General features: G+C 36.5%; 2 protein-coding genes across 2 annotated transcripts; one reads left to right on the forward strand and one right to left on the reverse strand.

Annotated features, from left to right (window-relative positions):
* The first annotated feature begins 46 nt into the window (after window positions 1-46).
* On the forward strand, window positions 47-2,059 carry LOC124637003 (tyrosine--tRNA ligase, cytoplasmic). Its single transcript, XM_047173307.1, has 2 exons — window positions 47-230; window positions 336-2,059. Exon 2 carries the CDS (start codon window positions 353-355, stop codon window positions 1,922-1,924), a length of 1,572 nt encoding a protein of 523 aa, XP_047029263.1. The 5' UTR covers window positions 47-230; window positions 336-352; the 3' UTR covers window positions 1,925-2,059.
* Window positions 2,049-3,364, reverse strand: LOC124637004. The gene is made up of 2 exons (XM_047173308.1): window positions 3,152-3,364; window positions 2,049-2,833 (listed from the first exon to the last, which is right to left on the reverse strand). The coding sequence occupies exons 1-2, from the start codon at window positions 3,297-3,299 to the stop codon at window positions 2,286-2,288; spliced, it is 696 nt and encodes a 231-aa protein (XP_047029264.1). The 5' UTR covers window positions 3,300-3,364; the 3' UTR covers window positions 2,049-2,285.
* Between the last annotated feature and the right edge of the window lie 12,000 nt (window positions 3,365-15,364).

The following is a 15,364-nucleotide window of genomic DNA, read 5'->3' on the forward strand; positions in this document are numbered from 1 at the left end:
TAAAAAGTGTTTACTTCGTCCTTTTAAGTCCATTTTAGGGGCGATGCGTTTGTTTTGAAGAATTTATGTTGCTCTTAATTTTAGAGGTTATGTTTCATCTAGTTTCATAAGACACCTCACTTACGTGTTATTACTATTCGTATCTGTCTCATGCAGCAGTAGTTTATTTAAAGAAATATTTATGGTTGTAAGACTAGTTATTGATAACGTTTGATATTCTACAATAATCGGTGAGTTTATAATTTATATCACTATAAACTTCTATTTACATGGCTGTCGTAATTATCACAATCTAGATTTGTCAAAAGTCTAACCTAGTTTATGTCATTTTCCAGATTTTAACAATTTTGCCATGGCTACTTGGGAGGAAAAGAAAACTCTTATTACTCGCAATTTGCAAGAAGTTTTGGGTGATGAAAAGCTTACAGAAATCGTGAAGCAAAGAGACCTTAAAATCTATTGGGGCACAGCAACAACTGGTCGGCCCCATGTTGCTTATTTTGTGCCCATGTCAAAGATAGCCGACTTTCTAATGGCTGGCTGCGAGGTGACAATATTGTTTGCTGACTTACATGCCTATTTAGACAATATGAAGGCCCCTTGGGAACTTCTAAACCTCCGCACTCAATATTATGAAGCTGCCATCAAAGCTATGCTTCAATCTATTGGTGTACCGTTAGAGAAATTAAAATTTGTTAAGGGTACTGATTACCAGCTTAGTAAAGAGTACACACTTGATGTGTACCGCATGTCATCTGTCATTACTGAGCATGATGCTAAAAAGGCAGGAGCCGAAGTTGTGAAGCAAGTTGATCATCCTTTACTAAGTGGTCTTTTGTATCCTGGATTGCAAGCCTTAGATGAGGAGTATTTGAAAGTAGATGCCCAATTTGGTGGAGTGGATCAAAGAAAAATCTTTACAATGGCTGAAAAATACTTACCACAGTTAGGGTATGCTAAGAGAGTCCATTTAATGAATCCTATGGTACCTGGTCTTACTGGTGGAAAAATGTCAGCATCAGAAGAAGATAGCAAGATTGATCTTTTAGACAACCCTGCTAATGTAAAGAAGAAGCTAAAAAAAGCTTTTTGTGAACCTGGAAATATTACTGACAATGGTGTTCTATCCTTTACAAAGTATGTTGTATTTCCATTGATGAAAAGTGGTGAAACATTCAAGATTACTAGAGCTCCTGAACATGGGGGTAATGTAGAATATACAAATTTTGAAGATCTTGAAAGTGCTTATGCTAAGCAGGAAATTCATCCTGGAGATTTAAAAGCTAGTGTTGAGTTAGCTATAAACAAGCTTTTAGGGCCTGTTCAAGAAGTATTCAAACAGCCCAAGCTACAAGAGTTGGCCAAAAAGGCTTACCCACCTCCAACTAAAGGTAAAGGAAATGCCCCTGCCACTGATGAAATAACACCAGCCAAACTTGATATTAGAGTTGGGCGTATAGTAGAAGTTTCCAGGCATCCAGATGCCGATGCTCTCTATGTTGAGAAGATTGATTTAGGTGAGGCAGAACCAAGAACTGTAGTTTCTGGTTTGGTTAATTTTGTGCCTATAGAAGAAATGCAAAATCGAGATGTAGTGGTCCTATGTAATTTGAAACCAGCTAAAATGCGTGGTGTAGAATCTAAGGGTATGGTGCTCTGTGCTTCTGTTGATGAACCTAAACAAGTTGAACCACTATTTGCCCCAGAAGGCAGTAAACCAGGTGATAGAGTGGTAATAGAGGGTTATGAAACAGGGGAACCTGATGAGGTTTTGAATCCTAAGAAAAAAGTTTGGGAAAAATTGGCAGTTGACCTAAAAACTAATGACAGCCTTCAAGCAGTTTGGCAAGATAATAAATTGATTAGTAAAGTTAATGGCAATCCTGTCTTAACTAAATCTATGAAGAATGCACCTATCAAATAGTTGCTTAATTATTGATTAAAACTGTTGCTGGAACTATGGCATTTTTTTGCATTATGCATATTTTTTTCACTATAAGTACTCTTCCAACAGGTTTATTTATTTATGACTTACAAATCAATAAATATTTTTTTTAGATTGTATTGTTTTATTAATAATAAATAAGAAATGTCTAACAATGATTATGTTGTTAATTTCTTGCTTCCGACGCCATCTTTTGAGTTCTGTAACTCTTGCTTATAAGTCATCAGTTGGCGCTCTAGTCCTTAGGAAAAGCAAGAATAATATATGAAATGTGGGAAAATCCAAAGCACCAAGTATATACCTGTGAACTTGTTTCACAAGATTAAAATAATCATTTTCATTACAAAGGTTCCTTTTTAACAGCTTCATTACTAGAACTTTGTGTCTCTTGTTCTACTGTATCTTTCTGCCACTGAAGTAAGCACATTTCGTATTGATTTGGAGTGTCAGCAATGTCATCCAAAAGTGATAATATTTTTCTTCTGAAGACTTTCATTTGGCTTTCAGTTAAGGCATTAACTTCTGGTAACAAACCTAACAAAAACATTTTTCTTGATTCATCAAATGGCTGATTATTATTATTTGATTTAGTATCTCTGTTTTTAGATTTCTTTTTTGGAGGTTCAGGAATAATTTCTTCTTCTTGATAATGGCCAATTACAGAAGATTTTTTATCTTGATCGTTAAAATCATTTGCCTCTTCATCTGTCTCTACTTCTATTTGCTGTAAATCCATTTCGTGTTGCCTTGATGTTCTGATGTATGGCAATACAAATTCCATTTCGTCATGTAAATAATACTTCTTCTTGACTGTTCCATCTGGATTGAGTCTTAGACTGCGCAAAAGTCCATACCGCAGATTTTTCCACTTTTCTTTACATTCTCCAACTGGAAATATCAATGATTTATTAATAACTATATCTATCAATTTTATTACGTAGTTTTGAACTTTGACCTTTCCAGGTACCTAATCTCCAGGTTTAAAGTTCGCCTTACCAAATTCCATCAAATTTTACTCAGCTGGCTTGCGATAGTTAGTTTTGCAATACATAGGTACCTACATACTAAAAAAATGTTACGATCATTCGAAACCTGTTAACTATCGATAATAACATAGAGAGGTAGCCTCTGTAGGTATTATTATGTGCGCTCAAGCAACGTCATTCAATCAATGTATCAACATGCCTAAAAACGAAAACATCTTACCCGACAGTTGAGTTTGACTAGCTACCTCTTGCCATGCACTATCAGTTACATCCCTTTTCAGGTACTCTGGTAGATTATAATTATATAGACAAGGAAACTTTTCAATTGTCTTGATAAGCAACATGTTTGTGTCGTACATATTGTACATGTCGCGCCGGGCGGCGTGTGACGAGAGCTCGTGCGCGAGTGAGACTGGCGTCGTGTCATTGTCAACTAGGCGACATGGCGATGTTCAATATGTTCATGTTGCGTCGTTGTCGCTATGACGCATCGACTATACTGTGCTCCTATTGGTCGCGGTTGCTCTCCTCATATTTTGATACATTCACTGCGGTGTTGCGCGAGCGCTGGGTGTGGGACGACATTTTATAAAAAGGTTAATAATATTGAAGCAAGAAGTAAATCAAGAGAACAAGGGCTTCCTAGCTTGTCTTCCTAAGAACCTATACTATATTTACCTATGTAAAACTATTTCGACTTTTCATGAGCGTTTTATTGCTATAACTTGCATATACCTAGGTACCGAACTACTAATGTAAGTAGGTATTATACATACCTACATATTTTATACCTAAGTGTTGAACAATATACCTACCAAGGTACTTATTAAGTATAATAAAATAATTCTTATTGAGTACCTACCCATTAACTTAAACATGGGCAGGTAATTGATAATGTAGGTACCTAGATAATCCTTCCCCACAAAGTAGTAAATATGAGTTAGGGGCTAGTGATGAAGGACGTTTAAGCTACTGTTGTTACATACTTACAGTCAATAATTTATCTACTTGCATAATAAATAATTAAGTATATAACAACGCCATCTATTCATGTCGGCTGGCATCACGATGTACCTACCTATATAAAACTCATGTGCCCAGTTTTACCCAAAAATGTTAGTAAACTAATATCTATATCCTCTTTGCCATCATTATGGTGATCTTCACACTGCCCCGCATCACGCTGCATCTTGCGTGTCGACGCACCTACGCGCGTTCCTGCGGGAGTGCAGATCTGCATCATCGTGCGGGTTTTTCACGCACTCACGCGCGTAGGTGCGTTTTGTAAATTCACGCACAGCAAGTTCCATTTTCAAATATACACGTCACGCCCATTCAAAATCACGCGCGGCATTGCGGGATTCAGTGTGCCATACCTTGCGTCTCGCCCCGCACCTACGCGCGGGGGTGCGTGTTTCTCCGCATGTATGTGCGTGATCCGCATGAACGCGCGTGGATGCATTTTCAGTGTGTTGGACTATGCGTGTTTTCCATACAAACGGATATATTTCCATACAACGGAAAAAAAACGCATCCACGCACTACGCTGCATCATGCGGGGCAGTGTGATAATCGCCTTAATAATGTCAAAATCGAGTAGAAATTGAATCGCAATATGATCGCAATAGCAGTTTTAACCATATCGGGCATTCTGCTACTAATAAAAGGCCAATCGTATTCGATTGACATTTGATTGGTGTGCGATTGGTCTGCTTTTTTTTTAACTTTGGTCTATACGGAAGTTTGCTGTACAATCATTTTGCAATCGTAAATCATTTGCAGACAAAATGATTCATTATTGAATGACAGAAAAGGATAAAAACGTTTATTTCAAGGAAAAACTAGCGGAATGCCACATACGCTTCAATCGTAATCGAGTCGGGATTGGATCGCAGTCGAACGTGAATCGAATGGCGCTTAAGTAAAATTAGGAGAATCGGGCCCCTGCACGACACTACGCGGGGCTCTGCACGTTTGCTCAAGGCGAATTGGTCCTTTCTGATTTTACATTTGCAAAAAAAATGCTGTAAACTAGTGTAATCAACAAAATGTAGGGTAGCTGTGTGTAACTAAAATATCAAGACGACCAACACCTTAGTCTGCCCGTAACCATGGGGGCTGTACAGGAACCGAAACGTCGCTATCTTACTTATAATAAATCTGTAGAGAGGTCAATTCTGTACATTAAATATATTTCCAAAATACTTATCAGTTGGTGCTTAGTGATCGATACTGATGCCAAAAATGGAATCAGTAAAACTTTTGTCTGTCTGTCTGTCTGTATGTTCGTTATGGAAACAAAAACTACTCGACGGATTTTAATGAAACTTGGCACAAACATTCTTCATACTCCTGGGCAGGTTATAGGATACATTTCATCACGCTACAACCAATAGGAGCAGAGCAGTGATGGGAAATGTTGGAAAAACGGGAAAAGTTACTCCATTTTTTAAGCTTCCGTCGCGTGTGTAGCTTTAGTTGTTAAAGCTAAGTAGTAATAGGCAAGGTACGCATAGATTTGGATAATTGGATAGGCTGGTGATTATTTTTTCTTCCCCTTTGCACAAAGTCCGAATCTAACGCGGACGAAGTTGCTGGCAGAAGCTAGTTAAATAATATTAATATAACCGCGATAAAATCCGTAATCCGTATCTAATATTCGCATAAGTGTCAGAAATCAAATGAGTTTTCATCTAAAGCTAGTTAAGTAGGTATGCACTTAGATAGTTTTAGGTACCTGAAGTGTATCTAAAGCTGACGATCTTGACGTTAATTCTAGACTTAACTAACAGTATCCATAGGACATATTTAACACCTATCTACAAGTTGTTCCTTACTTGTTGATTCTGTTGCCTACCAACAGTTAATTGTGTTGATTTGTCAAAGAACTACAAAACTTAATACCTAGATATAGATGACACAATTTCTAGAAATAAAAGAAATCTTAGTATACAAGAGATTAATTGATTAGGATAGCTCTAAATTTAATTCGTTGAGCTAAAATATCCCAAATCAGCTGCCTTTCATATACATAGGTTCGCCAGGTAAATGGGTAATAATAAAAGTAGGCCGCGAATGCATCGTAGCTGAATACAATAAATGCATAGCGATAAAATTAGATATTCAATAACGGGAAGGGGTCGGAGGTCCGCCATTTTGGTGCTTCGGTCAGACGGGGCTACGGGTGAAGGGGGATCGCGCATGCGTAGAGCTTGCACCCGCACCCTGTTAGGGCCGGGACTTCTGCAAGTGCGATGTCAAAAAACACGTTATTCTCTCCCCTAATTCTACTAACCTAGTACGTCTTAATAAGAGAAATTAATGATATACGCCCTGATTTCTGTGATTTGATCGTTGACACGTAATCTCCAACCGGCGACCGAGGATTTGCAGAGGACTCTTGAAATATTTATCAGCCCGGACAATGACAGGGAACGGCTGATTGGACAGTGATTCATTTGTGTTAATATTTATGTGAGAACATCGGACATCTTTCAGTAAAAACCTGTGAACGATTGTATGATCCCCGAGGATTACGTTTTTCAGTAAACATTGTGATTGTGCATTAAGTGGCTAGTGACTTTTCGCGTTAAAATTGCGGCGATTAGTGAAAATAATAATGGGATGACATTAAAGACAGATGGAAAAGGTTTGGCGTCGGGTTGGTCTCCATTCCTCCCGCAAGAAGAGGGATGGAAGCGGGACTAGCACGAGCAAGGAAGTGACGCCATCTGTCGCTCCCCAGCCTCAGGAGGCTGAGTATCAGAATATACATACATTGAGAACAGCTGACTTGATAAGACAAAGGCAGGGCGAGGAGAAATCGACTCTACGTTCATCATATATTATACGAAACGGGGATAACTTTATCTTGGTTGAGAGAAGGCGTCGCCGGCGTCGTAGAAGTGGCACTAGGGCCTCGTCTGGGAGTAGACACCACACTCCACCCGTCGAGGAGAACACTCGAACGGAACAGAAGAGGCGTCCTCCAGCCAGATTGAAGATATTCGGCATACAATGGCCGTTGCATTCCAGTGATTCTAGGTAACTGTAAATTATTCGCATCAGAAATATGTTGGTTACTTTATCAGCCAGGTTCATTATACTGCAATACGGTAGATTGCACGACATGATTACAGACTTATGTAAACTTGCAGTTAGCTGCGGACTCAACAATGCAACAAGCGTTCGCGGTAAAATAATTTGTTGTTTACTTACTCATAAAAAATGGGAACAAATATAATGACCACCATAAAATGCTTTGATACCCTAAGTTTTGCAACCAGAAATATCTACTGAACACCAGAAAAATAAAGTCTAAAAATGTAATAGTACCAGCTATTTTAGTCACGACTTCACTTTAAATTGTATTCGACCACCAAATTTAGTAAATGATCACCAACTATTGACGACCAAATTAATGTATTATTTTTGCCTAAATAAGTCACTGTGATTGCCATAAAATGTAGGCTTATTACCAAATAAAGTATTATGATGCCATATTAAGTTATGTGTCCGGCTTGCAATGCATGCGTGAGTGTCAGTATGACGAGTGACAGGGGAAAATGGAAGAAAATGACATATTGCGCCGACGCCAAGTAAAATTGGGAACAGGGCAGGAGAAAGAAGAAGAAGAATGTGTTTCTCAATACACTCTTATCGCACTGTTTAGAGGCATGCAATAGACAATTTTCCACGCTAGTGCAGGAAAAGGGTCCCCATAATGTTATTACATTTATTTTATCAGGCCGAACTTATTTTTTTGGAGTCAGTTTACTTAAACAGGATAGCAAGATGTAAAAACTTTTTTGATGATCATTTACTACTTTTGGTGATCATTTACTACTTTTGGGATAACAATGATTTTTTTGGACTCATTTTGCTTAAATAGGATAGCAGAATTTAAAAACTTCGGTTATAATCTTACTTTAAAATGGTGGTTTAATTTTGGTGATCATTTACTATTTTTGGCTTACGCATGATTTATTTTGGAGTAATTTCACTTAAATAGGATAGCAAAGTGTTAAAACTTTGGTGATAGTTTTACATTAAAATGCGAGTTTCATTTTGGTGATCATTTACTATTTTTGTCTGCTGTTTGTTACTATATCTGGTGATCAGTTAAACATAAGCCATAAAAAATTAACGATGGGTAATGATGAATGGTTAAATATAAATTAAATTCTCCGATGATGCGCAACTTTGTTCTTACGTGGGCTCGTTGAGATTAAGTTACATGCAAGCTGTGAATAATCTATCTTTAATAATGGATAGTTGATAACGAAATGTCCCGTTTGTTACAAAACAGTTAGATCAATTTTGTAATAAGTAATTAATTGTAGCAATTTTGTAATATGTAAAATACTTGATTGTTGTTTTTGAGCTTAGATATTGATATGATATCATAGACTTTTCATAATATAGATATTTACAGAATAGATAGTAGATAGCTTCCTACATATCTGTCTCTAGTACCTATGAGTCATACTATCACTGCATATATATATTTAACATAAGTAGATAAGTTAATTAGCCAACTACCATCTAAGAAATCACTCAATCTGTTTTAGGCAGGAATCGGCTTTCCTAGTCGTTCGGCGGTGGATGATTCGCGAGGCTATTGAAATTAAAAAAAAAACATCACAAATTTCAATATAGAAGATGCTTGGAACCCCATCATAGAAACTATTAAATCAAAATCCAAGCCAAAAACTGCTGGCTTAAGGATGCAGTGAGCTCGTTTTGCGTGAATTGGATTGTCAATAATAATCAACAAAATGTAGAATAGCTGTGTGTTACTAAAATATCAAGACGACCAACATCTTAATCTGCCCATGACCATGGACACTGCAAAGGATCCGAAACGTCGCGATTAAATAATATTAATATAGCCGCGATAAAATCCGTAAAAGTAGTTTTATTTAAATGTCTAATATTCGCGTAAGTGTCAGAAATCAATATGATGTTACCAGTAACCAGAGAACCATATTAAATATCACAATTACGAACGGATCACGCCACATTTATTTTACAAAATGGAACCATGAATCAAAACTCTGGGAAGATTCCTTGGAACAGGTCAACAATAAGTGTATTTCCTATTTCACTTGATTACGCACACAATCTTTTCCAATGATGATAATACTTGAACATTAGCTACGTATATATTCTCTTTGATAGATAAAAACTACTTACTTATTAAGTTGCGATAATAAATCAGATAGGATGCACGTGACACTCACACGTGCATGATGAAGTTGCTGATAGAAGAAGCTGTAGTTATTGCAGTTAGTATTAGGAAACCCCATCCTTTTTCTTAAGAGTATACATAGGTACCTTCATTCATTCATCACCTTCTTCATTCATCTAAAACGCTACTTTAAATAAAAAGAGCAATCTTTGTTTTAAAACGGCATCGGTAGAAAATGGGGTTTGGATTTTTGTACTTACTACCAATATACCTATTATAGTAATATCTTTAAGTTCTCCGATTTGATTTATATCACCAATAAAAGACGTTTTGTGATGACTAAGCAAAAACATACTGATTATATTATCATCTTTCTGCTTTATCGTATTTGGGCCTTACTTTATGTAGATTGTATGGTACCTACATATGTATTGTGATGAGTATTCTAATTCAAAAAATCTACTCAAATCACCCAATGAGTAGATTGTAATCTACCGTTAGTCAATTAATTCCATCGTAAACAATTTTATTTTGTAGGTAACTATTCAACTGAAACCGGCTAATGATTAAAAGAATATTCAACTAGCCACCTAGAGTGTGCTGCTCCTTTATTTTCAAGCACATAGCCTCTCAGAACTGACTGCTCTATTAAACTATTGAAACTGCCCCTTTTTCGACCGATCTAGAAATTCTCGCGTGCTTAAATAAATCAAACTTTGCAAAGGTTTATTAAAATCTGGAAGTAAAAGAGGATAGCTTGTAGGTACAACTGACTAACTATCCTTTTCCTAATTATAACGATCGTTTTGTTGGTAGAATCTTCAAACACCGTAAAAAGCTATGATAGTCCAGTGCACTAAAATGTACCATAATCGGCAGGCACACGTCGATAACTCGTCGCTTCTGCCGAGGAAGGCGTTCTCGTGAAGACAACGAGCTCTACCGATCCAACAGCTTCAAGTTCGAGAGGTTCACCCGAGAACCGCCGGCTGATGAGTTTGCTTCAGGCTCACAGGTATGTTCACTATCACCCTTATTGTTACGCCCATAAGGTTCGTTTTAGACTTTGGGACGTTATTTGGAAAAGTGACAACATTTATTATGATTTATGCAGTAGTCAGTACGAGAGAAAGGAAGATTAATCTTTTGTTGAAAGCGAGGAGTTTTCCGAAAGCCTATCTGGCCCATGCAGATGACGTCACAGCAGTGGAGGGATTTCATGATAAATATTTTATTCTTAAACTGTGTAAATTTTTGTATCAAACACTTAGGCATGTAATACTAGTAAAGTTTTCTATGTAGGTACAGTTTAAGTATTTATGAGGGGCGATGAACGACGATATAACTAGAATGCTGTTAAAATGGATAACGAACTTGTAGGTGAACACTATTTATAGTAAAAAACCTGTTACACTCAAAATACTTTTTAATTAGTAAACCTTTTTGTATAGATAAGTCACCATTACAATGATATGCAAATTCACATTTACATTAAAACGGTAGACATTCCAAATCGAGAAGTCTGGTAGCTCCATGTGATATCAAGTTCACGGGACCGGTGTCAAAATTCATTTTAGAACCTGCGTATTCCTATCACTGTAAAATCGAGTTCCTTAGAAAAGCCGTCTGGAGTGTCAAAGCAAGTCAAGGCTCGCATGATACCTCGCCATTCTTACCATGAAAGAGAACCCACTTATCTAGATGAGCCATCTTTTCCACAAAGGACCCACTTTACAAAGTCTGCCAGAAAGAATTTCCGTAAAAGAACTCTATTGAGCTTCGTCACCACCAATGTCGTCCTTAGAAATTGTATTAGCGATTGTATTGGCTTTTTATCGGAGATGAAAATAATGAATGAGATTTAGCTCAGATTTTACAGGTAGGTACTTATAAATATTTTAAATATAAAGAGCCATTCCCCTGTTATATGTTTCTGTTATAAATTCCTGTGTTGCGAAAGATTCAAGTTATTAGTTATGGAACTCTAAAAAGGATTAAACTGAATCATGAAAACCTGAGTTTAAGTCATTGGTTGCTGACTGTAAGGATACAGTTAATATAACAAATATATTCTAGTCTAGAATTTATACATGTAAAAGAACAAGTATCGACCGAAATGATTCAGTTATGTAAATAATATAAGTAGGTGTCTATTATCCTAGAAGAACAATCAGACCAGAAAATCATATTTCACGTTTTTTGTAATTAAATGTTTTAAAATAGTGATGATGAAACTTCAGTAGCCGATCATGACGCATGTTGTTGTGGAAAAGATAAAAACAAAAACACCATTTCCACAGAATGCTATAAGAGGAAAGCAGCGCCACCTAGCAGTATTAGTACTAAGTGAGAATAACTTGACTGACAAGTAAGGTTTCATACTAAGCATGTGAGGCCGTAATCAGTAGATGGCGCTGGGTATAAACTTTTGCAACAGTTTCTGGGTTGGCTCATAGATGTCGCTTTATACGGAACTAAAACAAGGCTACGGAAATGGGAAAGCCTGAACATTTTCAGGAGAGGATCAGATTTAAAATATTTGAGAGGTGGATAAGATTTCTATACAGTTAACGTATAAAAATATATTCTGTCAACACTAACTTCCACAAATAGTGCTGGATCTGTATGTAAAGGAAACTAAATGTTGATTGTTGATCGAGATGAATTCAACTCAATTGGCAATACTTCCACATTTCTTTTTATATCCAATCCCGTCCTAACTTTAACTCTTTAAGTTATTTCAACAAGCCTTTTACCAGGTAACACATATATCAGATAACTCTTACAAAGGGTCCTAAGCCTTTGTCCAAATTTATTAGATCTGAGATTCGTGTTTCATAGCCGTGGTAAAAAATTGCATATAAAGTATATAGGTTCGTGTAACAATAATTCTTTAGATTAAATCTGGTGTCCCACAAGGACCTACACTGTGGCCAGTGCTTTTATTTTATTTTCTTGCATTTTTTCTCACATATATAATATGGTGTACAATGAAATGAGTAATCTATTTTGAAAATGAATGAACACAAGTTACGGTAAAAAATCAAATCATCTTGCTTAACTTGGTTTTCGCGTCAAAACAGTTCCTGAATATGCGGGTACAAGGGGTGCGTTGTAGTTTGTGTGGTATTGCAACATAAATTGTGTGCACACGTTGTGTGGGTGAGGGACATTAATATCATCTGTCCTATCAATTACACCGGCGCGGTCACCGACGCGCCGACAGCCTATCGAAGGAAAATACGTGAAAAATTTGACACACGACCCTAATTTATCCTTAGAATATGCTTGTAGGGCTGTCTCAATACGTTTGTTTGCGCGGAGTATGATGTAATGAAACTCTTCAAAAGGTAATCATTATTATATACGAGTATGAGGATGACGTTTTATTAGTGTTCGAGGATATGCAAAGAATCTTTTAATATATTTATGTATATCTCTTAACTTTGGCAAACACACTTTATCTTATTGATAAAGTTAACTACAGATTTGTTGACAAGCAAGCCTAATAGCTGAAGATGATAAAATCTAAGATACCAACAATAAATTTCTTACAATAGGGTGATAACACCGCACTTTACAAGTAAACAAACAAAAGCGGAACATGAAAAAAACCTCTTTAATATCCCACAACAGTAAATACAAAAAGTAAAATAGATTGCCACTCATATTATCATGTTCGATCAACCCTATCCACGACATAAATCACGTTATCCCCTCCATGATCGCGATTGCCTCATCAACATACTAATGCGGACGCCAGATGTGCCCCCCAGACTTATAAAAGTCTGCTAGACTTCGAAAATGTAGAAAAATAGATTTCCTCGTGTGCATCTTTCTTGTGGTTTACGAGTCGCTCGTTGCAGACAATGGAAAAATTGAAAGTATTGTGGAAATGGCATTTAGGGTTCACAAAAGGGATTCGGAAGGCGTTAGACATGTGATTATGATAGGACGGTTTACAGTAAACGGGTCTTTTTAAACAATGATAACATGTTGTGACAAAGTATGACTTTCACAAACAATTTGTGAAAGACATACTTTTTGTATAGTCTTAGTTGTCGTTATAGTTTGTCTTGCCAGATGTTTGTCAACCACTTCGTTTTCACAGTAAGCTATCTGCTAAGTGCTCTGTCGATTAAGTGTTTTTGTAGCACCTAAGAGTGCGCGCTTAATACAAATTCAATGAGCAGGTGGTTCAACGATCTATTGTTCCTTCAGATACTTGCATGCTTGCTTTAAAACTCTGGCTTGAAGGCGACTAAAATAGAATATGAAATATAGATAAGATAGAAATGGAAAAAAATATATATTCTCAAATTTTAATAATCTCGTGGCTAATAAAACAGTCAACTTTTTGTAGACAAGTGTTATCAACGTTATGGCTTTGTGCCAAGCCCAAAAACTTTAAGCTACAGGTGAACCAAGAGAAACAGCCAGCTATTTACATACGTTACTACCGTACTTTTCAGTAGTTCCATTAAACTTAATTTAGATTTGTGAGTTTGTCTGTAAAACTTGTGTGAGGTATACACATCTGAGTGAATATAACAGATTATGTCTCTAATTTGATAACTCTTTCGTTGCAATTTTGGTAAATGGTATTAACATATGGGAATGCTGGTATTCAAAAACTGTCAGGGTTGCATGTTGTTAAATTCTTCTCGCCTCGTCATCCTCGCAAAACTAAATTAAATACAAAATTTAATAAACACGCGACAGTCATTCGTCTGTCCTCAACCGTCGAAAATCCTGTTGGAGCACCTCTTTAAAATCCGTTAATCATTCGACTGGGTAGTTTTTAACCCGATTACAAAATGCGTATTAAAACCACTCGACTATTCCCTTCGGCTACTGTAATCAAGTTCAGTTTCGGATACGGGTTGTAATTGAAAATGTCGAGTCGTGCGATGTTCATTTTCCACTAATTAATCGCTGTGATGACATTGCATCTATCCCCTGTCCCTAGGTGCGCATTGTTGCTTATGTGCATCTCACGCTTTGGTGCATCAGCAATTTTAGGTGCTGTTATATTGACTTGATATAGGAAATGTCTTATAGGCCTATGCAGTGTAAATATATAGAGGTGTAAGAATAAATATCTATAGTCTTTACTGCATACTAAGGGAAATGCTAACTTTGTTCTGCAATTCAAAGATATTTGACTTGTTAAAGCATGGCATAATAGTGTCAATGAACTTTTTATCAATAAAAAATATTAAGGCGTAGCTTCCTACGGAGTAAAGCGGGCACAAGACGCCATGGTACCCAATAAATGGCAATCACATAGCAATATTTTCTTTGATCACATGGGACCAAATATTTTCCTTACAAAACTGGGGTTGTTCAATAGTTTACAGTTTCCTTATAAATTGGAGTTAGTTGTACATTTGTGAATAAAATACAAAAAATGTTTGCTTGGTTAAAAGAATTGTTATGAATATGTGAATTTTCAAATGTTGAAGTGAAAAAACCACTTAGCAGAACAAATAAATGTATGGGTTTTCACACGAAACCGGGCATTTAGGGTTCAAGTTCGTACACAATAAGTTATTCTGATTTACATTGTCTCTGTCGGAGTTGCTTACAATGATATTATCTTGGCCCAAAGTTTTTGCGCCGGAACCAGTTTTTTGGGCACATTTGTATACTTAGGAGATAGCTACATGCTTAGGTTTCGGTCCCGTTGAGTCACATATTGTTGGCAAAAATTTTACGAGTAAGTATAAGGAAAATTATTAAAAAAACTAAAATATAAATATATTCCCGTTACTTCTGGATGGTTATCGACACCAAGTAGGTAAGCCCGTTACTTACTTTTTAGCATGTAAGTAATTAATGTGATTGTTTTAAAAATTTTTGCTATTTGCACTTAGGTAAGTTTATTTAAATATTAGGTAAATAGGCCTATAGAACAGAGACTAGTTCAATGCATTTCATTATTTGTTCGTATAATGAAATACATCAGCATATAATTATCACAGTGGTAGATAACGTTAGCGAAAGCTTAATTCAAATTACCTAATACAGAAGAGTCCGAACAATCAGATATTTCTAAAACTGGCCATAAAACTCCTGACCGAGGCTCACATCGAATACAAAAAAGAAAAACATTATGAGATCGTTTTTTTGACCCAGTTATCACATCTCATAATATTTGTCACGATCCGTGTTATCTAATTATGCTAATAAAGTTTGGGAACATAATATTTGGTTGACATAAAGCGACATGCGGTTGTGTGT

This window comes from Helicoverpa zea, chromosome 15 (genome assembly GCF_022581195.2).
Source record: "Helicoverpa zea isolate HzStark_Cry1AcR chromosome 15, ilHelZeax1.1, whole genome shotgun sequence".
Classification (NCBI taxonomy): domain Eukaryota; kingdom Metazoa; phylum Arthropoda; class Insecta; order Lepidoptera; family Noctuidae; genus Helicoverpa; species Helicoverpa zea.

What these genes read in the sequence shown, in the direction of transcription:
- LOC124637003 (XM_047173307.1), top strand. Translation starts at nt 353, where the DNA reads ATGGCTACTTGGGAGGAAAAGAAAACTCTTATTACTCGCAATTTGCAA.
- LOC124637004 (XM_047173308.1), bottom strand. Translation starts at nt 3,299, where the DNA reads ATGTACAATATGTACGACACAAACATGTTGCTTATCAAGACAATTGAA. An exon ending in TAGTCAAACTCAACTGTCGG is followed by an intron (nt 2,834 to 3,151) that starts GTAAGATGTTTT and finishes TGATATTTCCAG; the next exon opens with TTGGAGAATGTAAAGAAAAG.